Genomic DNA, 25494 nt, shown 5'->3' with positions numbered 1-25494 from the left:
TTTAATTCCAAAATAGAAATGAACCATCTAAAAATTGACACTGAAGGGAGTTACTTGCCATTTTATGGCTACACTATTATTTCAATGTGTAAAATAACACCTGTGTTAATTGCGTTAAACGAGTTTATCAAGACATCGCGAATCGCCATGTATTGCCAACCCCTGCCACTGGACAGCTATCATGTTACTGTGTATGACATTTGGCATGAGAAAAAGAAGCTCTATCCATATCAGTTGATATTGGCCAACGGTATCGAACCAGTGAATGATTTGAATGCAATGAATAAGCTTATGAAGCCTGCCCTGGAAAAGATGGATGAAAAAATAAATACGTATTCAAACATTGAAACGATAAAGCTAAAAGTGTTATATCTACATTCGGAACATACCGGTTTATCAATACGTGTAGGTATAGAAGATCATAAACAAAATTCAGAGATTCAAAGCTTTAGAAAATGGTGTGGAGAACAGTTTCGTAAAACTAATCCTGGACTTCCATTCCATGTCACGTTAGGCTATTATTTTCGAGAAAAAACCTTCTCATTTTAATGAAGACATTGCAATATTACAAAGATGGATCAATGAAAATTTAACAGAAATAGTTATAAAAAAGCCACATCCGATGTTTTTCCGTTCAATGGTAAAATTTATTCCATACGAAGAGGCATTTTATTCAAACTTTAAAGACTTTGTTTAAGGGAAAATGATACATGATTGTAAGTAAATTTGTTCCTGAAGAACAATTATGTCCCGTTGTGTTTCTCTGTATGGTCCAAGAAAATAGTATCTGTTGTTAAATTGTATGAACACATAGAGATGAAGTTGAGAGTTGGCGTTTGCACGATTTTAGTTTTCGATAAGTGTGCAAAGAGTTGGTGTTGTTATGGTTTCACTGTGTCAGCTAGTGAAGGGAATTTTGGCCATAAAAGTGAAATAGTGAAAATCTATTTTTCTTAGCATGGCTACTTTTTTGCGATATGTAGAGAATAGATAACAAAATGTCTGACCAATTGCAAAAAAGATCAATGGGAATATAAAGAGTTATTATACCAAGAGTCACAGTTTTTGCTCACAAGGCAAAATGCCTTGCTCTGTTTGCCACTACCTCTTTTAGACTAGAAATGGGTTGTGAAATTTTATTCTTGTAGTCACCTTCCACACAAACATTTCCGGCAGATAATGATATATGCATTTATATTATTATTCATTTTCTCATTTGAATTCAATATTTATATAATTAACAAGAGACATACAATAATAGCACAAACAAAAAATCAACATGACTGAAAGGTCCAAAATTAACCAGTAAAGGCAAGTGTATTGACTTACTTTGTATAATGTTTCCTTGTAACATCATTTATTTTGGTTTAGTAATTACCCCACAGTAGACAGGTTTAAAAGGGTAGGGTTATGCTCTTTTAACCCGTCGGATTTTTTTTTGCGCCTGTCCCAAATCAGGAATTTATGGCCTCTGTATGTCTTGGTTTGATTTCACTTTCTATTTGTTTTATGTTGCCAGATTATATAGGAGCATATATTTTGCTGTACCTGTGTATATTGTTGATTTAGGACCAGTTGCAGCCTGTACACTGGTGTGAGGGTTTCCTAGTCGTTCATTGAAAACTCTTGGCTGGCCTTGAGCTGACATTTTTCATCTCGGTGATATTGTTGTCCTTTTGACATATTCACCAGTCCATTCGCATTATAGTTTAATGTTATCTATAAACCCTTTCAACACTGTGTTCATTCATCCAAATCCAATTCAACAACAGTTTTTTCCCAGAAATGTTGTATTTTTCTGTTGCAATGGAAAAAGGGATAAATCTTGTGCATTAATAAAAATACAAACCTTTGCATTTAGCGTTTTGGATATTTAAACAATTTTTCTTTTTTCCTTTGACAATAAGAGATATACACATATTTTTCAATAAACTACCGTCAAATTGCTTATGAGTTGTGCCATTCGATTTAAACTGAAAAGAAAGATAAAACTAAGTCACTGTACAGGGTAGATAAACCTATTATCAAGGTTAAGATAGTCATACCATCAATATTTTAACAAATCTTCATTATGTTTACATAAATGTACAAAACGACAGTTCTGGTTCCTTTGTAATGGAACATTAAGCAGGTTTCTTGCTAGTAACACAAATTAAATGTATGGGGTAAACTTTCCATTGTACGGTTTATGGGGGAGTTGGGGAATGGGGAATGAGAATATTGCGAATTGGGATTTAAATGAGGAAGATGCGGAAATAATTTGTTTAAGTATTAATTATGATTAAAAATATATTTAATTTAATCAAAAATATAAGTTTAAATGTTGATGAATGTAAAACGTAAAAATAGTATTACTTACATTTGACAATATGAATAGAAAATTGCTATGTAGATTCTTTGGGGATGGGAATATGGGAAAGAGGCAATGTGAATGGGGAACAGATGGATGGTTTATGCTGTAAATGGGAATTTTATACGATTCAAGAGCTGTATACATAATAATGTTGTATGTATTTACAATCAAAATTTTAAAAACTGTGTAGGAAGAGTTCCATTTAGGGCATTCAATGTAGAATGTTTTTGTGGAACAAAAAGGTCTTACAAAATTTTTGTTGAAGATTGCTAATTAATGACATTCCTTTTTTACATAGCTGTCCCTTAACCGCATTCAAGTCTTTAGACATTGGATTTCTGTTCAATTGCAGTTCACTTGACAATTGTTATTTCATTACGTATTATAACATGCAGCTAAGCTTGTTTGAGATAGATAAAAATCGTCCGGCATTAGTACATATAGAGATTGTTGTTTGGGGATCTTCAATGTAGTTTTCACAGTTGCACCAGCTATTTGTTGCCCAATTTGATATGAAGAGTTTATATGAAAAAGTTTGTCGAATGAAGAACGAATTCATTTTAAATAACAAACAGTACAACAGGCATCAATTATTTTCATATTTATTTATTTTTCACAAATGAATCCTCGGTTGTAGCTTGAATCAAAGCAAAAAAACATCATGCAGTTGGTAATGGTCAGTTGCATAGAAATACATGCAGTCCTGTGGTGATCTATTTGTTTCACGGGGCTGACCTGCACCAAAGGCAAATTATGACATATTCGTCATTTTTCCTTTTTAAATCCATCTCCAATCTCCGCCAGATTTATATCGATTTATATTACGTTTACCAACAATATAATGAAAACCTGCGAAATGATGTTCCACGATTTCGATTTCAAATGTTGAAATTTGTTTTCATATTGTACATGAATCATACGTCATATCCTTGATTTGACCGAATATGATTTTTTTTTCTAAGTACTATGTCTTTGGCCACACAACTCGTGAATTGAAGTACATTTAATGAAATGGTTCCAAAAAAGTGCTGAAATAAAATTGCAAATTAAACGGCATGACATTGATTTTCGACAAATTACAACATTTGAAGCAACAAATATGGCTCATTAACGGTCTTAACTTCCTTTGTACATCATATATCATTTTGACCTTAACCATTACCAATCGACTCTTCATTGCATTTTAACTTTTATTAGCATTTCATTAACTTTCAAGTAACATTTTATATTTTTAAATGTTTCAAAATAATGACAAAAATATACTTAAAAATAAATGTTTTAAATGTTTAACCATTATCTCTATTCTTGCGTTTTCCGACTTCATGTGAAGACAACTGATAGAAATGCTAAAATTAAACATTACCTGACTTAATTTGTTTCAGTTCATATTGTAGCAACAGAGCTTCTCCCAGCGTTTCCAGATTTGCCAAATAAGCATTCTGTTGAGAACAGAATGCCTGAAAATAGATACACATTGTCTTATACCGTTTAAAAAGGCATTTTCATATAATCTAAATCTACCCGAAACAACATCCAAAACTCAGTAAAAATTGTTAAAAAAACAACAATTGCCTCTATTTGAAAATGAAGGAAACAATGAAAAAATAATATAATTAAAGAATAATAATAATAAACAAAGATAATAAAGAAAACAGCAAATAAACAAAGCAGAAACAACTTACGAAAGTGTATCAGGTGATATTCGTTGTTTCCGAATTAAATAACAGCCATTCCCTATACGTTTCGCCGCGTGCAGGTCCGGGTGTTAAAAGAATAAGCCTGCAGCAGCGCTAAGCTTGTCGTAAAAGGCGACTTAACAGTGCTCAGAAACCTAGTGCCGGGGGTTAGGCGCTCTGCCCACAGAGCAACTGGGATGTGTGCCCTAGGTGGTGGAATGGGGTACCCCTGGCATGTTATATGCTGGGGTTGTCAGGCTATGATACGGAAAACCTGGCCGCAAACCATAGTGGTGCATAGTGTTGGGAAAGATGTCACGTTTCTCGCACGTTAAAGGACCCAGCTGTTGTGTTCGATAGGAGTAGGAACCTATCCGCTCTGCCACAGGAGGCTATATTGCCCGACCTTACCCATTCCTTCCCTTTTTAGTGGCAATCAAAATTTTTCTACCCTATTACCCTTGTGTCCTATCCCTTTTTTCATCTCACCAACATTTCATGTTCATTTTATCATCCATTTCATGTTCATTGTCTGAATATAGCTTAAATATTGCTGCTCGGACGTTAAACCACAGCAATCAATCCACCTATACGTTTCCATGGAAATGAGCATTTCTCTAAAAAAGTCGGAAACATTGGTAATGTTAATGAATTCAAATATGCTACCGAAGTTTTTGGGGCCAATGCTTTGATCGATCCCAAGCCGCGTCAGACTTAAGTCTGTAGTAAAAATTTGTTTGAAGAAGACATTGCTGTTTAGTTGGTTCTGAGTTAATAGGAATTGTAAGAGTGGCATGATATGTCGTTTTGTTGTCTATTGACATGTTGAAGACTAGCAAAATAGAAATCCCGTTAGCATGTCTGTTCAGTACAAAGCAGGTCGTAAAAGGCTAAATTATCTGCCAAAGGAAGCTGATTAATCAATAAATCAATTAAATTTGATTTGTGTTTATAGCCGCATTTGAATCATAGACATACGTTCAAACTTTGTATACAGACAGATCAACTATTGAAAGGCCTTATTAATTACTTTGAAAGATACAAAATGCACTCTGCGGGATTGAAATACACGTACCAATTAAAAAAGTAGGTGCAGTGTTAACATACGATAGTCTGGACCCCCCTCTTTGGTAAATATTTGTGGCCTGCTTAACTAACATATCCTAAGACATATCTTAGGATATTGATTGGGATAATCTTATAACCATCATAAGACGAAGCTTAAGTTGTACAACAAATCTATCTTGAGACAAATATAACATCGTTATAAAAATAGTCTTACGATGGCCATAAGGTCATAATGTAAATTATATGTTTAAAAAAAGGAATGAATTGTACATGTAATGTAAATGAAAGGTGGATAATCCCGGTTGTTTTAGAGACTATACCATAGTATTGAGGCATCTTCGTTAAACATGCTCCTGAATCAGAATCCCCATCCCATTTTATTTTATGAATATTTTAACAAAACTCTGGTTTGTTTTTTTGACCAAAGTAGACAGAATTATCGTATTTTAAATAGGAGGAAAACCGCCATTTTTCTCAAATGACAAATGTCAAATGGATAAAACGAGAACAAGAAGACACTGATTCTCTGTCAGAGTGGTTAAAGGCCGTGAGGTCTTTAATTTTGAAACGAATGAATGTTTTAAGTAGATCAATGAGTAACAAGGCTATATCAGTCTTCAAAGACCCCGATGTAGCAAAACCATTGTCTACTATACATGACAAATATGTTATCATACCAGCAGACGAAGCCCAAAACAACATTGTTTTTGTCTGCAAAACGTTTTACATCCAATGTTTATTGTCAGAGAAAGACAATAATAGCAGTGATAAGACCTATACTGCTACTACACTCTCCAAAGAAGAGATTGTGAAAAACCATACATCTGTGCTGTCCTCTTTCAGTCTCTTTACCAAGAACGATGATTGTGATTTACCATCTATGTACTAGATTCCTAAACTCCACAAGAATCCACACAGACAACGTTTCATAGCTGGATCTGCAAAATGTACCACCAAATCTCTTTCAAAACTTTTAACTTCTATACTCACAACTGTCAAAGAGGGTCTGTAGTCCTACCACAACATTTGTTACTCCCGTAGTGGTATTAATTCAATACATCTTTCCGAGACAATCAGTTCAAGACTGTTATCTGAATATAATAGCATTAAAACCTATGATTTGTCAATACTGTATGCTTCTATTGCCCATACTCAGTTAAAATTCCGACTTAAAAACATTATGCATCGTTGTTTTTCCTAAAAAGATGGTAAACCTAGATACAAATACATAGTTCTTGGTTGAGATGCCTCAATGGGAACAAATTGTGGTCCTTTACTTACTGACCTATTTCATCATCAGTCTTCTGAGGCCGACTTTATAGCTGATCTGATGCGAAAGAAAGAATATCATTTGGCTAGATCCTTTAATCTCAGTTTCCGCCATATAAATGACGTATTATCTTTAAACAATCCAAAGTTCGTGGATTTGATATATGGCATCTACCAAAAAAAAAAAAAAAAAAACAAAAAACCAAAAAAACTTGAAATAAAGGATACTACAACACTTTGAAGTTAGCCTCATATCTTGACCTATACTTAGAAATCGAAAGTAAAAGAAACTATGGACCAAATTTTACGACAAACGTGATGACTTTTTCGTTCAGAATTGTCAACTTTCCTTTCATCTGTGGCAGCATTCCTTCAGCACCTGCGTATGGAGTGTTTATATCACAACTCATAGAGCTTGTCGAAACTACGCAGACTTTTTGTATCGCGCTAGAACTCTAACAAATAGGCTTCTGGAACAGGGTTTTGTTGCTACAAGATTGAAGTCATCACTACAGACGTTTTATGGTCGTCATCATGAACTTGTGGATCGTTATGGCGTATCCATCTGTACCATGAAAACTGATTTATTCAAGGGGTCATAGTTTTCCCTTCCTCTTTTGTCTACCCTGGACTTGACATTTTATGAGCAACTCGGCGGATGTTTCTAGAAAAGCAGAGGACGCTTACCCTACCGGAGCACCTGGTCCATGCCCCAAGTTTTAAGTGGAATCCGAATTGCTCTTGTCCTTTTGTTACTTTGTATGCATGATTTTAATTACTTTATGCTCTTTGTTGTGTATGTCTGTTTTCCATGTCTGGTCTTGTCCCTGGATTAATTGTTTTGATTACCACTATAACCTTGGTTCCCTTGATTACTCTTTCTCATATTATAATCATTGACTGTTTGGTCTTACATGCTAGTCTGTTCCTTCCTCCTTAATTGTCATATTGAGACCGTAATTTTTATTGGATTTTTGACTATTTTAGTAAGTTTTTGGCCGTAGTCATTGCTTGTCCAACCATAACTTAAAACTTGAATACAAGTATGCATATCTTTATGAATTTGTACCGCATGACGCTATACCTCGAAAGAAATGCTACGGTTGATTTTTGTGGTTGAGACTTGAACCATTTGGTAATAAGAGCCGCAAAGATCCAGAAATAACCATTTTAATCGTGTCTCGATAAAACATTGAGTGTAAGTGAGCGGTTTTTTGCAATTGGGAAAGTGATTTAGTTTTTTGTGTTGTGACTTGTACCGCTTCGGAATCTGAGACAATAAAAAACAGGAACCAGAAAAAACACATTTTTCATTATGTTCAAGTAATATTTGACTCTATATGAATGGATCTTTTTAAAATTGAATCAAAAAGTGCCACACTATACAAAAGAAGGCTGGTTTGATTTGTTGTTTTGACTTTAACCATCATGAATGGGATAAAAAAGGGGCACATTTTGATTCTAATTAATTTCTCTATTATCGGGGTATGTTTCATTATTACTCGTTTAAGCAAGACCTCATTATAACGAATCAATTGCCGTATAACAAAGTCTATTTGATCGTTAAACACAGTTTTACGTTGGAAAATAATGTTTATCTGTCACAAACCCTAGATTACAGGACAGAAAAATTCAGTTGTATAAATATGATAAGCAACCTACAAGCTGAAGTTTACACTGATGAACTCACATAATTGACCACTAACAACAATTTTCGGGCGAAAATTTTAGTTTATCGAATTTTTGTTACTGTCGCATTCCATACGTTTGTGATCATTTGGTTCGTTCTTACGGAAAGTAAACACAAATCAAATATAAAATTACACGTATTTCAATGAGTAACCGCACATCAACAGCATTATAACAAAACAACTTCTAATTCTAGGTCAAATATGAAGTTTATACAAGAAGTACTTAAAACCCGAAATATCAAAATTTGAAACATAATGAAGAACGGAAGTATGTTAACACTACATTTATGTAGCCACCATGTTCAATAGGAGAATGAATTCTCAGCGTTGTAAGAGTTTCGAAGAGTCCTCGTCATTAACAATTTTTCAAAACTCTTCTCCAATGACACTAATTGACCAATTGAAACCAAACTTGGTATGAATGTGTCTTGGGGTATCCTGCATAGAAATGATGTGACTATTTTTGATCTGTTGAAAAAACATGGCTGCCGTTACTAAAAATAGAACATAAGGGTCAGACAGATGTTTTTTGCATATATCTCCAAAACTGTTAGGTTCTGAATATTAAGGTTAATAACCCATGGTATATTGTTTAGGCCAGACGAGTCTCACTACTGGACTGTCATTTAAAAGAAATGATGATCGTCTATTTTCACCACGATCATTTACTTTTTTCCGTTCATTTCGTAGCTTTTGTCAACATTATGAGATATGAAAATGCGTACTTTATTTGTATTTCTGTATTTAGAAACAACTGAGTCGATGCCACTACTGCTTGACCATATGAACTAACTCAAAATAGATCCTTTCCTTAAAATGCTGAATCAAACGTCGGCGATCAATGTTTTTTCCAAGCGAGTTTGGAGGAAAGGTTGAGATCAGCAGTTTTATTTTACAGCCGAAATCTGTACAACTCAACAATACCGATTTACATGTACGTTCAACAAAGTTTTCACATGAAAACTTAGCCATAAAATACGATCATACTTTAAACCCTCATACAGGCACGGTACACATTGTGAGGTTTACAATCTCCATATAACTACAGTGACATTCCTATCCATGTTATTATCTACTACTAATAAATCATTACATATCGGATTTTGATCAAATTTGCAATTAAGAGACCACAAACAGAAGTATTGAATTACATTTCGTCGATATATGGAATAAACTTTTCCATTGAACGGAAAAACATTGGATACGGTTTGCTGACAACAATTTCAGATAAATTCTTCCTAATCCATCTTTGCAAATGCAAAATGTCTTCAGTGAAATAAAAAAGTTCAGATTGAAAATAATAACATAATGTTATGTGAAACTTCAGTCCTGGTTTAGTGTCATGAAACTCCACTCCTAGCCATTTTATAAGTCTTTGAATGTTTAAGTTCTGTTCAGGATCTTTTATTTTTACACGAATTGATAAGCCATTGGTTCCGGGGTTGATATCAATAATTTGTAACTTTATTTTATCAATTTTTGAAAATGTGTCTATGATCACAGCCATCTTGTCCAAAGCTGGATTCATGATCCTTTTCATTGTTTCTACATCTTTCTTTGGTGCAATATCATTGGCCAATTTCAACTGATATGGATATAGTCGTTCGTTTTGATTCCATATTGAATACACAGTCATGTGATAGCTGTCTAACGGCAACGGTTGACAATACTTGGCAACACGTGATGACTTGATTAATTCGTATAATTCAGCTAACTTTGATGATGAGTCACACATTGATATGATAGTGAAGCCATAAAAAGGGAGGTATCGTCCGTCAGTGTCAATCTTGGATCTATTCATATGGGGTTTTGAATAGAACCAGGCTTGTTCTATGACAAATAGAATCTAAAAAGAACGGAAAATTGCAGCATAATCAAAGATTGTTTTCTCAAATCTTATGAAATGACTTTTTACTTTGGATTCCAAATCGAAATATTGCTTATATATTTTGAATACTACGCATATATTTGATGGAGCTTTTAACATTTTGCTAACTAACTGATGTATAAATTTCTGTAAAGAATAGCATTGAGAACGACGAATGCAATTAATAACTCTATGCGACAGTCACTAAATATCTTTTTTTAGAAGTTTCTAGAAACTTCACTTTCAGTGAGCTTAAAATAGTATCTACATGAAACTATTTCAAACTAGCGAGATTATCGTTCGAAACAAGCCAACTTTTTATTACTTGTTAAACTCATTTTGATGGGACAACCCCAAAAGCTATGTGTATTGATTGTAATTTTCTAATTAATTTGTCTTAATTGTAAGACATAGACCATAGCTTAATATGTGAATTATTGTAATATTAGTTTGTTTCTATGATGTACCTGAAGGGAAATTACACAACACTTTCATTTAGACAGTAGCCAATAAACAGGAAGCGGATGTACGATTTAATGATGTTAAACGATCGTACACTTTTAGCCTTACTGCTTACTAGTTCATTCATGTCTGTTGACCTATATTTCAGTCTTAACTGTAAATTTTCAAGATTGATATTCCATAACTCTTATGCGACTGACGTAACAACTTATCTGATCCAAAAAAAAAATCGTTTAGCTAAGGCCTTTAATATCAGCTTCCCCTATACAGATGACGTATTATCGTAAAACAATCCTGATTTAGGGGGTTTGATCCAACGCATCTACACCAAAGTACTTGAGATAAAGGATACTACAGACACTGTAAAGTCATCCTGATATCTTGACCTACACTAAGGAATCGATGGTAATGTAAAACTATTGACCAAACTGTACGACAAACGTGATGACTTTCATTCAGAATTGTCAACTTTCCTTTCATCATCTGTAGCAACATCCATTAAGGCTAAAAACCACTAATTCCACTTTCCATAGGCTTCTATGCTAATTTCACAATATTCAATAGCTTCTCTGGACTTTACCTTAACTTTAACCTGCAGAGGACTATATATCAGCATGATTCTACATATGTCAGCTCACAATCCTCAGAATGCCATGTGGGGTTAGCAGACTTGCAGTGCAGTACTGGTCACCGGAAGTGAAGGGTCTATAAATAGCATGGGAAATCCCAGTGTTTTCACAAGACAGGGGTATATTTAAAAATCATTATGGAGATTAGGCTTCACATCACAAGAAGCAAAACCTATAAAATGTACGGAAATGTTTTCCTTTCAGAAACTGTTTAAATTTTTAAAATGAGATGAGAACTTTTTTCACAGCACTATGAGGAACAGGGGTAATTTCTGCGTAGGACTATTTTTGCGTACGTTCCAAATGCTCATTGGTTGAATTGGTGGTCTGTAACCTTAAGCATCTGCGTACGGAATGTTCACATCACAACTCATACGTTATGCCAGAACTTGCCGAAATTACGCAGACATTTTGTATCGCGATACGCTTCCAACAAGTAGGCTTCTGGAACAGGGTAATGTTGCTATAGTATTGATGAGTAATCAAGGGAACAAAGGTTATAGCGGTAATCAAAAGAATGGAATCCAGGGACAAAGACCAGACATGGAAAACAGACATACACAACAAAGAACATAAAGTAACTAAAATCATACATACAAATTATTTGAAAACATATACTTGTAATAAAGTATTGATAAAACATATCCAACAATAAATAGTGATATAAAAACTCACATTTGCCACCACAAATACTTTGAACATCATACCAAAGTTGCATAGCTTTCGATCATAGGTTGAACTCATTGTTTTCCTAACAAGAGATATGTCTGCTGAAAACGATTAAATAATTTATATCAAAATTGATTCAGTCCCTGGAATAAAATGGTTTTAATGAACATTACAGCTGTTTGATGTAATGTAATATGTGTTTACCAAAACACTGAAATAAGAAAAATCATTAGCAATGCATCTACCTGTACATGTGCCTATCACTAAATGTAGAAATTGAGGATAACATGGCAAGTTACTGCAAGCAAATCGACAAAGAAAGGTAAATACAGATTTTACTTGCATTTATAATAAGTATAAAAAAATTGACGAAGAAAAATCAATACCACGAATAAAAATTGCAACAAACAGAGTTTGTAAAATCCCTATTTGTTAATGATGTTTAGTATCGTTGAATTTCAAAATGCAGCTTTACTGGGGTATAATTTTGAAATACAAGATCTATAAAGGGACGCCACAGTTTATTTTGTCTCCCACCACTTCGGCGGGGAAACATATTGTTTGTGCACCGTACAATAAGATGTCGTCGCGTGGTTTCATTCCTTTTAAATTTAACTTTGGAGAACTGTCATAGCTCTATCACCAAAATTTTATTACTTTTGTTGTCGGGTTTTTCAAAACTTACTTTAATTAGCATTTTTACTTGTTTGGTGAAGGGGGATTAAGATATGAGGGAAAGACATGAGTTATGAAGGCATATACAAACATAATTTTTGTTTGATTTACCATGTTTGATACATGTTGCCATGGCATTTTCTTAGTCATATGGATTTCTAGGCTAGACAGGTATTTATCTTAATTTTATTCTTTCTATTGGTTGAAGGTGTAACCAATGGTGACAGAGAATTTAAAATGTATGTGCAAAACTGATATAAGAATTTATAATGGGATAATATTGCTCATTACCCCATTTGAAAATATTCACCTTTCATATCATGAACTGTTGTCTGCATAATTTGACTGACTTATATTAAGAACATATTTCACGGAATAGAAATACACTTATCTTCTTTTGCACCCAAATCCATTTTACAAGTGCACCTTTTAATTTTGGTGCTTACTTTATCAATGCATATATTTCATAATATTGTCTTGTTAGTATTGAAACGTGATGCCGTTAGTGAGCTTGAGTACCTAGAGCTGACATTTGTTCGTACAATTTTTAAATAGGTGAAAAAAAAATCCAAAAAAAAAAAAATAAATAAAAAATAAAAAAAACACTGCCACATTGTGATTGGCAATGCGGAGGAAATTCTGTTACAAACTTGATGCCTTTGTTTTCTTATATATATTAATGTTATTTTAAAAAAATACGATTTGTATAATTTTTCATTGTTTATTAATGATCCTTCTAAAATAAGACAACTGCATTTCAACAATATTTAAGGTGAATATAAAGATATTGAAAATGGTACCTTAGTGGCTGAGATCAAATCTGATACTTGTAACTCACATCAATGCGCTTTTAAACTATTAGTTAGTAAACAGTCATATTGCCATCTACAATTGCATTGCCGACTTTTCCAGCATTGGCATAAAAGTATTCCCTGTTATTGCAGTAAGTTTTATATCCTTTCGATTATTTTTTTTGTTTTACTGTTGCATTAAAGTCAAGAAGGAATATTTTTACTATATTAGCTCTGTATATTACTGACAAAGTCATTTCATGTGCGGGAATGTATCATTCACAAAATATTGTATAAATAATGTCAATTTATATAGCCTGGGGTCTAGTAATTGAATAATCGTGCATTCTACAACCATTGTATGATTAGGTGTTACAGATATTTAGACCCCTTTTCTACAACAGTTTTGCACAGTTCTACATGAGCACAAAACTCAAACAATTTGACCTCCATTTTCTCTTCCGTTGACTTTAATGTCAAGAGAAAGTAGCACATAGCGTTAGGTTTATTTCATCACAGAGCATATCTTTGTAAACCTTGGTAAAGAGTAAGTATAGTGGAACAAACATATTTACTATACCTAGTTAGCATTTACAAATTTTTTGTCTCTATCCTGAAATATCATAAGTCATTTCATCACACATGTTTTTCGACGTTTGTGTTATTTTTTGTGTTTTGTTATTTTTCAAGTCATGCAAAACGTGCGAATCCTTCATTGGTATTGTTAGGATGCAGGTCTTCAGTTTCAGTATTATTTTGTCTACGACTTTGTATCGAACATTTGTCAAGTTACCTGCATATCGAAAATCTAAAAAACGTAACCGGCCACTATGTTACTGATGTGGCACATGAAAAAAAAATGAATGCTTTCTAATTTTCCTTATTTATTTGTATAGATGTTTTAGATCTTAAAACTATTGTTTCAAAGAAGAAGTGGCACTTGAGATAAATACTAATACAATCCAATAAGAAAAAGATGTGATCAAAAGCCATCATCCATAGAATCAAGACTTATATTTATTTTTAAGAAACTACATTTTGTTTCACAACGGGCTGGCCATATATGCCGCATTTTATGTCGCGTTGTCTTTGTTTTCTTTTCTGAGTGTGTGCACAAGCTTTGCGTGAATTTATTTTTATTAACCTAAATGTCCAGTCAGTGGTAAAACAATGATAAAATGGTGTTTTCTAGTTTTATTGCGAATCTTATAGGACTATTTTCGGCTTGTTAAATATATGTTTACGGCACACCGCCATGTTGCTATATGGGTAATGTCTCATTCGGTGAAGCAAATGTGTGAGATTTCTTCTCGGAAAGCTATACAAATTTTTACACAACCAATATCCAATTAATTATTAGATAAATAAAAACAAAATAGTATTCATCGTATCCATCGACGTATTAAAGAAAAGAGCGTCTCTGTAGTTGCGCAATCGTCTACTACCGTTTAGATAACTTTCGTCAATTTTGTCAATAAAGCCGCTGATGCTCCATGCACCTAAGGTTGTACTAAAACGGGACATGGTGACCAAGAACAAAAATATTAAAATATTTTGTTCGGTCCATGCAATGTCAAGTAGGAAATTGTGACGGAGGAACAGGGTTAAAATTTCTTAAATCGAAAAGATTGTAAAAATTGTGATCATATTTACTTCATCAATTCAGAAAAAAATAATTAAATACCCTATTACAGTAGAGAACTTCATTCAGAGACCTTATATTAGTACTTATAAGATCTGTTACTATTACAACTTAAGTAGCATTCCAGCTAAGAATCATGCAAAATGTGATACATGGTTGGAAAGCCTACATATCTTTATTTTTGATATTTTGTTTAAAATGCTTCAGTAAACAGAAATTAACATTTGGTTTTTCGTATAACCCGTAACCCGTGCTCATAGGAGATAACAATTGTATAGAATGCACAGTAGAATTCAAAATTAAGGAAGATAACTCTGTAAATGACACTCAAATACAATAGAATCTCCTGGATTTTCAATGTTGATTATTTCCTAAGAGCAGGCAGATTTGAATGAATTATTACACATTTCATACTATAGACCCATAAAACAACTTAATTACAAAAATAAAAATATGTAGCCTTTTTTTTTAAGGTGTATCACATTTTTCAGATTTTGCATGATTCTTACAAAGACAGCTACTTAATAACAAAATAGGAATTAGTCTAATATTAGTACTAATTGAATTGATGATAAACGGTAATTGATATATGTGAATTGAATAGTACCTCTTTCTTGTACTTAATACAAGGGTTCCTAATAAATTAACCCCAATGACTACTATCAGTACTGTAATTTCCTGTTCTTTTCTCTGACAATTGGTGACGTAGTTCGGTCGTCTAAATGTGATTAATATAATAAAATGTTTGCCAGTTAAATCAAGTATAGAAGAGTTTCATTCGAATAAATTATATTTAGCGTAAGATTGACACTGAAGGGCGGTTTCCGGCCATTTTATGGTTACACTATAATCGCAATATGTGATATAACACCTAAGCTAGCCGCGTAAAAACGAAGTATTCATTGCATCACGAATCGTCAAGTATTGCCAACCACTGCCACTGGACGACAGCTATCATGTTACTGTGTATGACATTTGGCATGAGAAAACGAAACTTTATCCGTACCATTTAGAATTGGCCAACGGCGTCGAACAAGTGAAAGAATTAAATGATATGAATAAGCGTATGAAGCCTGTCTTAGATTAGATGAATGAAAAAAATAAACACGTAGTCAAACAATGATAAAATAAAACTAAAAATCTTATATCTAAATCCGGGACATAACGCTTTATCAATTAAAAAAATGAATGATTGTAATTTAATTTGTTGGTGATGGACAATAATGTCCAGTTGAAATCTTTCCTACATGGTTCAATAAAGTAGTAATTTGTTTATATAATAACATAGAGATTTAATTGGGAGAAACCATTCTCTACAATACATTCGATTTCTTTGTTAAAATCGAGACGTTCGTTTTCTATAACTGTGCAAATGGTAAATTCTGTTGTGTGTGTTCTCTTGAAGTCAATTGACATTTTAAGAAGCGTTTGAACAACTGGTCAAATAAATATGTTATTTTCTCTTTGTTCCGATGATTTATTCTCAATTATTATGATTGTTTTACAAATGCAGTGAAGAACATCATGTTCACATAACTATCTGTATTTGTACATCTGTAATTATCGTTTATTCACTTAACCAATGAAAATCCAATTAAATTATGATAGATAAAGTACAATGCTAATTGAACCTAGACAAGGATAACTTTAAAATGCTCTTAATCACATGCGTTTTAGTTGTATATTGATGGCTGCAATTCTTACCAATTAAATGATTAGATAGAATTATTTTAAAGTTATTAACGCAATTAACTAATCAATATGACTGAATTTTCCAACATTTATACAAAAAAAATACAAGTATATTGGTCTCAGTCTTGAATTATTTGCCCCATGTGCTTAAATAGTAAGGTTTCCGTTTTCATCATTTGAAACAGAAATAAACAAGGAGTTTCAAACTTACTTTTCACCATTTAGGAAATGTCAAAAATCATTTTAAGGTGCATTTTAGAAAAAAAGCCCAAAATTTGGAACACCAGTTTTCAGACGAACTGAAAATAGACTTTTTCTACTATCACCTTTATTTTGAGTTCATAAAAAGATTTTCTAAAGCACCTTTTGTAAGAATAATATTACTGGTTTTTTTCGTAAGTTGTTATTGTCAAAGCTAGTTATTTACCCCTTACTTTGGATGAAGGAAAAGGCATAACGAAAGTGCACTTTATTTTTTAGCCTCCAGGTTTTTGACATACATGCACTCAGGAAATAAGCAATACAGGACGTATAATTTCTAACGACAGGAAGTATTATATTAACGGTTCAAAATGAAAGCATTGTAATGCAAGTATAAATATTGGTCACTTGACTACGTGTACATATAGGTTCCGGTTCTGTCCATTTCTTGCCCACTATCGACAGTAGTCCATGGGCTGGGAGGGTCCACCATGCACTCCAACACTCATCAACTTCATGGTACCTCTATACCTCCCATTACCGAATCAATTTGTCGCCAAAGAATATTCTCGGATTTTCAATATAAGCCTATATTTGTACCTCAGTTGGTCAAAAAGCCAAGAGTTTTGTGACTCAATTGTTTGCGAGTCTAAACCTCCCGAGGACAGTATGTGTGTAAAAACTAAACAAAATTAGGTATTACCCAATGTCTCAGCTTTACCCAGAAAGTTGGGATACCACTTAGGCTTTTTGGGTAAAATAAAAACAATGTACCCCTACCCCACCGAAAAATCGCTTAAATTGACATATTTTTCAATGTCAAAACCCCTAGAGTATGTATGCTTCAGTAGTAAATAGATATTTTGGTATTTTCTGTTTAGTATTGTCATTTTTTATATTTCTGGGGTCTTTTTTATGTTCTTTTACGATTTTTGTAGGCGGAATTTATCAATAAATTAAAAAAAAATGGATTTTTCAATAAAAGGTCATACAAATTGGTCTCTACATTTTATTGCTCAACTATAACGTCTCAAATTTGGAATCTTTCGATAGATAATTTAATTTCCGACATAAATAAACCATGAAACACTAACTTTGACAAAAATTATTCAACAAATGTTAAAAACAATACCCCTACCCCTAGAAAACAGAATTCTCATTCACAGCATACTGACACTGTAAAACTATTTTTTAGGCATTCATAATTAAGATAATGGTGTACCTAACATATCTGACCAATGGAGGCGCTTCTATGTTCCTTTTGGGATGACAATTACTTTAAAATCGAAAAAAATGGGACTTTTTAGAATTTCAGAATTTCTTATATATATAACTTCTGATAAACCGATGTAGGTACAAAGGTATGCAGAAAAACCAATTACATCAAAACATCATTATTTGACGAGGAGGGATAAAACATCTTATTCAATATGACAAATGTAGGTGGAACGTCAGAGAGAATCCAATATATCATTTATCTTACGAATAAATGTACAGTTTAGTTTTGACTATTTCTTCTGATTCATTATTTTCTGGAATTTAACAACATTGCAATTTGTTATGAGTTGCCTTTCTATATATTTTTTCGATCATCATTCAATAAAGTGCATTTCATAATATAATGGTATTCATCCCCAATAGTTGTGTTACACAAAGGACATAGTCTTTGATATCTCTGAATATTTATCCATCTTCCAGTCTCTACTTGCAGCTTGTGGTTTGTTGTCCTAAATTTTGCTAATGTTACTATGTCTTTATCACTAAGTATTTCCAAATAATTTTTAAAATCCAAAGATTCTTTGTATATTCGGTAGTTTATGGATTTAGGTGAAGTTTGTTTATTTCCAAACCAGGATTGTCTAAACTGATCTTCCAGGCTTTTTTAAATTATTTTCTGTGAGTTCGATGTTGTATTCCAGAGATAAGAATAACCGCAAGTATCAAATATATCTTCTGTATCACTCGTTATTGTCTCAGAATACCATAGTTCAAACAAGCTTTTGTGTAATACGGTACATCAAAATAGTGTCCGAATGAGCCCAAGTAAAAAAAAAAACTTTTTCAATTCAAATTACTATTGTTTTAATCATCGATGTATCCAACATATCTTCTCATTTCAGGCGTCTATTTTTCAGTTTCATTGTGACACGAATGAGTTTTCATAAAAAAGGGAATTTTTGGAATTTCATTCTTTCTTCCATTTCATCTGTAATTGTCAATTTGTTTTTCAAATACCGTACTTCAAACAAAATCTTGTTACTGTTTTGGCTTTCTGATGAGCCCGAGTAATAAATATTTCAACTTTTCCAAGTCCTATTAGGTGAAAAACTACCATCCCCACCCATGAAAAAATACCTCAACATGAACCAAAATATAAATTTTCGCATATAATCCATATAAAAAAAGACATGTTGATTACTGATGTTTTATTTATCGATGTAAATGGAATTGATCAGGTATGTTGGGTACATCATCTTAAATGTGAATGCCTTAGATCTGAGTTTTAAGGTGTCGTTATGCTGTGAAAGAAAATTCTGTTTGATACTGAGTCCAGTTTTTTAGGGGTAGGGTTCTATTTGTTTTATTTTACCAACGATGAGTGGGGGGTGGGGGTGCACGAGGGTTACAATCGGTCAACTACAAATGTCATCAAGTGCAACACGCCGTTTCAGGAATCCAACAAGGACTGCTGAAAGACATAACCACTTCAATGAATTCAAGGCTCAACGATTTTCAAGCGAGTATCAAGCTCACACAAGAAGATACTTCGCTCAATCAGATGAACTGAATCGAGCAGATCTTTACTAACAGTTACATTGATAGAGAGGGTAACGAGTACCAATACAAAGGCAAGGTGAAAGTTGTTGCAAAATTTAAAGAAGCTGACCTTCAACTTTCGGGACCTGTTTTCTACATTGAATCTATACAAATAGTAAAAACTAAAATAGTTGAATATATTGATTTAGTTGGAGAGATGCGAAATTTAATAAGCTGCCTATTCAGAATCGGGATGGAAAGTAGTTTAGGAGTACGTATCAAATCCAACTGACTCTGAAAAAGAGGAAAAGATAGCAAGGGCGCTAACAAGAGCGGGTAGAATGCACAAGTCAGAGAAAAACGAAAAAACAAAAAACAAAAAAAAAAAACAAAAAACAAAAAAAACTAAAGAACGGTAGGCACGAACCATATAAAAAAATAGGGAAAAACGGGTGAAGATCATTGAAACATGGAAGATGTTTAAAGTGCGGAAATATGGGGCACTGGGCCAACGAATGTAATCCTGACAAGAAAAACATAAGTGTATTTAGTAATTTTTCATTTTTGTCTGATGAATCAATCTCAGAATCAGATAAGATAATTACCGCTCCTTATTTTTATCTTAAGAAAACAATACCGATACTTTTGATGATGCTATTAGTAAGACTCAGAAAGATAATATTTTGAGAAGCAATTTGCTAACACAGAAAATGAAACAATAGAAGGTAGATTGAGGAATAGAAGGAATAATGAAGGCAAACAAGATTCTAGCAGAAATCAAAAGAATGTAATCTAGGAACACAGTCAGCCATGGAAAAAGAGATACACATAACAAAGAACATAAAATAAACAAAGTAATACACAAAATACACAATACTAAAAGGCATCGCGTTTGGGCGAAGTTCACAACCAATACTCAAACACTTGACGTCATATCTAATGGGTATAAGATTCTATTGAAAACTGAACAAGCAACAAGCGTTATCAACCCTTTGACAGTGGCATACAACAAAACTAAACCTAGATTAGTTTTAGACCGACCGCGGACATTTGAATCCACACCTTTTTCAGTTCATATTGAAGTATGAAAATATTAAAGTAGCTAGTAATTTGTATACAAAAGGAGAATTTTTGCTGATGAATTCGGTCAAATCATCGACAATGATATTTGGTACATACATAACATAGTGTTCAACGAGTTTATTCGGTTTTCTTCACATTGCAATGCGATAGGTTCAATTCGAAAACATGGGACCCAGGTACAGAGGAGTTAGATGCATTCATTTAAAATTGGCTTGGCGAAAATAATTAGTTAGTACCTCCACCGTCATTGATAGTTATGACACTACAGTAAATAGAACACGTTCAGGCAATTGATACATTTGCATCTTGAATGTTAAACTGCTCCATTCAGACCGATGATCTTTAAAACTGGAGGGTTTTTATATTATATACGAGACATGAAATATTTGCAGAGTAAAGTGAACATGGACGCGAGTGTATTCCATTTAGCAGGAAAGATGACTTATTTTTATTGGACTCCAGGAGAGAAAACAAACGAAAAGAGTACTTTTTAAGTTTCAACAGATGGCAACTGTTTGCTAACGAACATGGGTTCAAAGTACTCCCTGAAGTATTTATTTTCCGGTTGTTTCACTTTTTAGCCCACTACCACCAGAGCAATACAGTTCATTTTCAATATGTGTATTATCATATTTATACTATTTTGATTTTTTATTGTTTTCATTGTTTCTATGTGAATATTCAGGTTCGGGTATATCCTTTGAAACGATTTATTGCATTGCATTCGGACATAGGTCACCACAATATAATTGGTTGTTTTTGCCCTGGAAGGCGGGGTCGATGATGATAGGGATGTGTTTATATGATGTGGTATATACATATATGAATATTGGAACAAGAGTTTTTGAATTAAATGAATGAATATCACGATGGTTCTATTAATATTTATTTAAATGTATTATCTTTATTGATATTGTCCACTAAAATTATATTAAGAGTAATCAAGGGAACCAAGATTATAGCGGTAATCAACAGAATGTAATCCAGGGACAAAGACCAGGCATGGAAAACAGACATACACAACAAAGAACATAAAGTAACTTAAATCATACATACAAAATAACAAAAGCAAACTCGGACTCTGGGAAACTGGGAGCATGGACCAGGTGCACCGGTAGAGTAAGCGTCCTCTGCTTTTCTAGAAACACTAATTAATCTGTTAATAGTTTAATATACACTTTGTTGTCCACGATGTTTGCTGGGTAATTGACAAAATGTATACATTTTTAGTTATTTAACCTCAATTAATAGTTAAGAAAATACGAATAACTTCTTATGATTCAACAGTAAAGAAAGACATAATTGTATTAATGGTTCCATAAGAATGAGTTTTATTGTTTTCATTTTTTTCTATGTGAATATACAGGTCTGGGTATATTCTTATTGTCACGTGACTACGTGTACATGTAGTACGCAGGAAATATATCCCGGCTGTGTCACGTTCTAGCCCACTACCTACATGGCAACAAAGTTTCTATGTTTGCTGGGCTATCGGCAAAATGTAAATATTTGTTGTTATCTATCCTCAATGAATAGTTAAGGAAATACTGATACCTATTGTTTGACCTTTATAAGATAAAAATATTCATTTTTTTCTTAGAAGTTAAAACTATCTTTTGATCATTTCAAGGATGAATTTTTATCAATCATGATGAATTTTAATCTCATTGCTGTCCATTGTTGCATCTTTTTAGTATAATGCTTTCCATAAATCTTTATTCGCCCAAAATCTAGAATCCAGAATCCAGATATGTTCTAAAATTTTACATTATCAATGTAAAGAGGAATGACTGCGGCGCATTATGAAAAATATAACAATTTGGGTCCTTAAAGATTGTTTAATATGTCACATATAATTAGGGACATCTTTTTTACTGTGCACTTGTCTTTACATATTTTATCAGTATGTAAATTTATTTAACGTTATAGAATTGCACTATTTAGCATTTCAACTGAAAAGAAACGAAGAGACCATGATAACAAAAAGAGAAAGATATAAGCAAAGTATATAACAAAACAAAAGCGAAAATAGAAATAACACAATTAATTACTAAAATTAACTAAGAAGTACACACAGAATCCAAATAATAATTGGACACCAGTTAAACTGAATGCATGGACAAGTTGCATCCATGTTTTTTCACTAAACCCGTCAGTTTGCTCATGAGTTGTAAAATACGATTTAAAGCGAAAGAAAAGAGAAAATTAAGACATTGTGCATTGAAAATAATTTTTTTTATCACAGTAGAGTTGACCAATTTATGAACGTTTCATCATTACGTAAGCGTTTTGTGAAACGACAGATATATTTTTTTTATAAGGAACAAGGAGCAGCAAACATGTTAGTTATGTATACTAGACAATACTGTTCCATCGGACATGTACCTCTTAGGGCGCCCGATGTAAAACGGATGATTACGTGGAATAAAAACTCGACCGGTTAGTATATAGAGGTGTAGTTTTGGGATTTTTATTAATATAGTGTTCATAGTTGCACACATTTTTTTTCCAATTTTATAACTGTAAAACTTATATGGAATACGTTTGTCGAATGAAGTACAAATTCATTTTTTTTTGAAAATAACAAACTGTACAACAAGCATCACGTGGGTTTATATTCATTGTAGTCTGTATGAAAACAAGCAACATCATGCAGTTGGCAATGCTAAGATGTATAGAAAAACATACAGTCATTCGGTGAACTATTACCTCCATTGGGCTGACATCTACCAAAGGCAAAGTATGACATCTTTGTCATTTTTCCTTTTTTAATCCACCTCCAATCTCCACCAGGTTTATATCGATTGATATTACGTCCACCTACAATATAATGAAGACCTGCGGAAAGATGTTCGACGATTTGAGATATAAGTTTGCTTATTGTATGAATAAAGACAAAGGATTGACATAATGAATTACAGTTGATCATGAGTGTACATGTATATAATTATACGTAATATTCTTGCATTTGACCAAATGTGATTTTTTTTCTAAATACCATGTTTTGGGCCACAGAACATTGAAATACATTTAAGGAAATTGTTCTAAAAAAGTGCTTACATTAAATTGACATGACATTGATTTTTGACAAATCACAATATTTGAAGCAACAAATATAGCCCATTAATTGCCTTAACTTCCTTTGTACACCATACATCATTCCTATCTTAACCATTACTCATCGAATCTTCATTGCATTTTTATTATTATTAGCATTCAATTTCAACTAATATTTTATATTTTTAAATGTTTCAACATCTGAAGTTTTTTTTTTTATTTTTGTAAAATATTGACAACAAATACTTCAAAATAAATGCTTTAATAGTTCAATAATAATCTCCATTCTTGCGGTTTGCAACTTCATTCAAAGAAAAAATGCTTAAATTAAACAGTACCTGACTTCATTTGTTTCAGTTCATATTGCAGCAACAAAGCTTCTTCCAGCGTTTTCAGATTTGCCAAATAAGCATTCTGTTGAGAACAGAGTGCCTGAAAATAGAAACACGTTGTCTTATACCGTTTGTTTTAAAAAAAAAGATATTTTCGAAAAGTCCAAATCTACCCAAAACAACATCCGAAACTCAGTACAAATTATTTACAAATCAACCTGGTTGAATAATCGCCGCTATTCGAAAATGAAGGAAACAATAAACTAATATATGACTGAAAAAAAAACAATAAAATAAACAATAAAATAAACAATAAAATAAACAAAACAATAAATAAATTAATAAATGAATAAATAGATAAATAAATAAATAATGTACAAACACCTCACGAAAGCTGTGTCAGGTGATACCAGTTCTAATTAATTAAATTAAGTCCGAATTAAATAACAGCCATTCCCTATACGTTTCCATGGAAATGAATATTCCTCTAAAAACAGTCGGAAACATGGTAATGTTAAAGAATTCAAATATACTACATAAGACATGTTATTATTCACACTCCACTGCAAATTTCAACTAAGACCTTTCTTTATAATGATATAGATTGATAGACATCGAAGTTATAGTTTACTCTAACACATGTTCATCAATAAACACATGTACAACGTTTCCTTGTCGAACACGCACAAACAAAAATTATCGAAAATGTTGAATGTTGATATTTTTTCGGTGTAAAAAAATTAGCAATTTTCGTTGATGTCATACATGTAACATGTACATAATTTTTGGCCCTTGACTATCTTAACTGTAATCATGTATACACTCGTATATGTCTAATTGAAAAAAAATCGCGAAAACTTAGCGAAACATGATTCTTTTATTATTTGTAAGGAAAGCTAAAATTTCTTTTTCCTTTACCTTTGGAACATGAACTGGTGCACGTACTTAAATCTTGTATTAGAGCCAATAAATTAACAGTTTTGCTGACTTTGTCAAAACACATGAAGTAAAACAAAGCTGGTTGTTCATTTAAAAACTCAAGTACAAAACAAAAATTCTTTCTCTTGCATATACTCATATACAAATTTTAAAAAATCATACTTACGAAGGAATTTGAATATTAAATAAACAAAAAAAAAAAACAAAACAAAAAAAAAACAAAAAAAAAAAAAACAAAAAAACAAAAAACAAAAAACAAAAACAAAAAAACAAAATAAAAGTATAATACAATGAAATAAAAAGTAAAATATTTAAGTAAAAAAGCCCTCCCATTTCTAATTATGAAATGCATTATAAAGTTTACCTCTATGGTATTCACAATTCAGGTGTGGTAAAAACGCTAAGATCATCTTTAAGCAAATCCTCGACATCGTGTTTTGTTTTATCCAAGTTGGTTTGATACTGAAATTTAAGTCTTATCCAATGTTTGTGTTTTATAGTGTGCAACATATGTTATGTATTGTTTAAACAAGGAGATTAAATTCCATATCGAATATATCGGAAAAGAGGCATGCTTAATTTCAATAGTTACATGTGTTTTATATCTTGGGGTTTAATCACAGTGACACAATCTGATTCAT

General features: G+C 32.6%; 1 protein-coding gene and 1 long non-coding RNA gene across 8 annotated transcripts; one reads left to right on the top strand and one right to left on the bottom strand.

Annotated features, from left to right (window-relative positions):
- Positions 1–1385: 1385 nt before the first annotated feature.
- On the bottom strand, positions 1386–25441 carry LOC148613650 (uncharacterized). Of its 7 annotated transcripts, XM_088587100.1 has the most exons (6): positions 25218–25441; positions 23921–24014; positions 23235–23363; positions 11691–11785; positions 3717–3810; positions 1386–3381 (listed from the first exon to the last, which is right to left on the bottom strand). In XM_088587100.1, exons 2-6 carry the CDS (start codon positions 23928–23930, stop codon positions 3311–3313), a joined length of 399 nt encoding a protein of 132 aa, XP_088443226.1. In that variant the 5' UTR covers positions 23931–24014; positions 25218–25441; the 3' UTR covers positions 1386–3310. The 7 variants fall into 7 exon arrangements, with proteins under 7 accessions (XP_088443226.1, XP_088443221.1, XP_088443220.1 ...); XM_088587095.1 differs by lacking the exons at positions 1386–3381; positions 3717–3810 and adding an exon at positions 8768–9903 and having other exon boundaries at positions 11691–11782; positions 25218–25397; XM_088587094.1 differs by lacking the exons at positions 1386–3381; positions 3717–3810 and adding an exon at positions 8768–9903 and having other exon boundaries at positions 25218–25393.
- On the top strand, positions 11924–23277 carry LOC148613651 (uncharacterized). Its single transcript, XR_015923418.1, has 3 exons — positions 11924–12006; positions 22847–22964; positions 23153–23277. It is a non-coding gene; the product is annotated as an uncharacterized LOC148613651 (long non-coding RNA).
- Positions 25442–25494: the final 53 nt, after the last annotated feature.

The sequence above is a fragment of the Perna viridis genome, chromosome 6, assembly GCF_037379345.1.
Source record: "Perna viridis isolate PV_CMFRI_1.1 ecotype Kerala chromosome 6, ASM3737934v1, whole genome shotgun sequence".
In the NCBI taxonomy this organism is placed as follows: Eukaryota; Metazoa; Mollusca; class Bivalvia; order Mytilida; family Mytilidae; genus Perna; species Perna viridis.
This window is presented reverse-complemented; position numbering and strand designations above follow the sequence as displayed.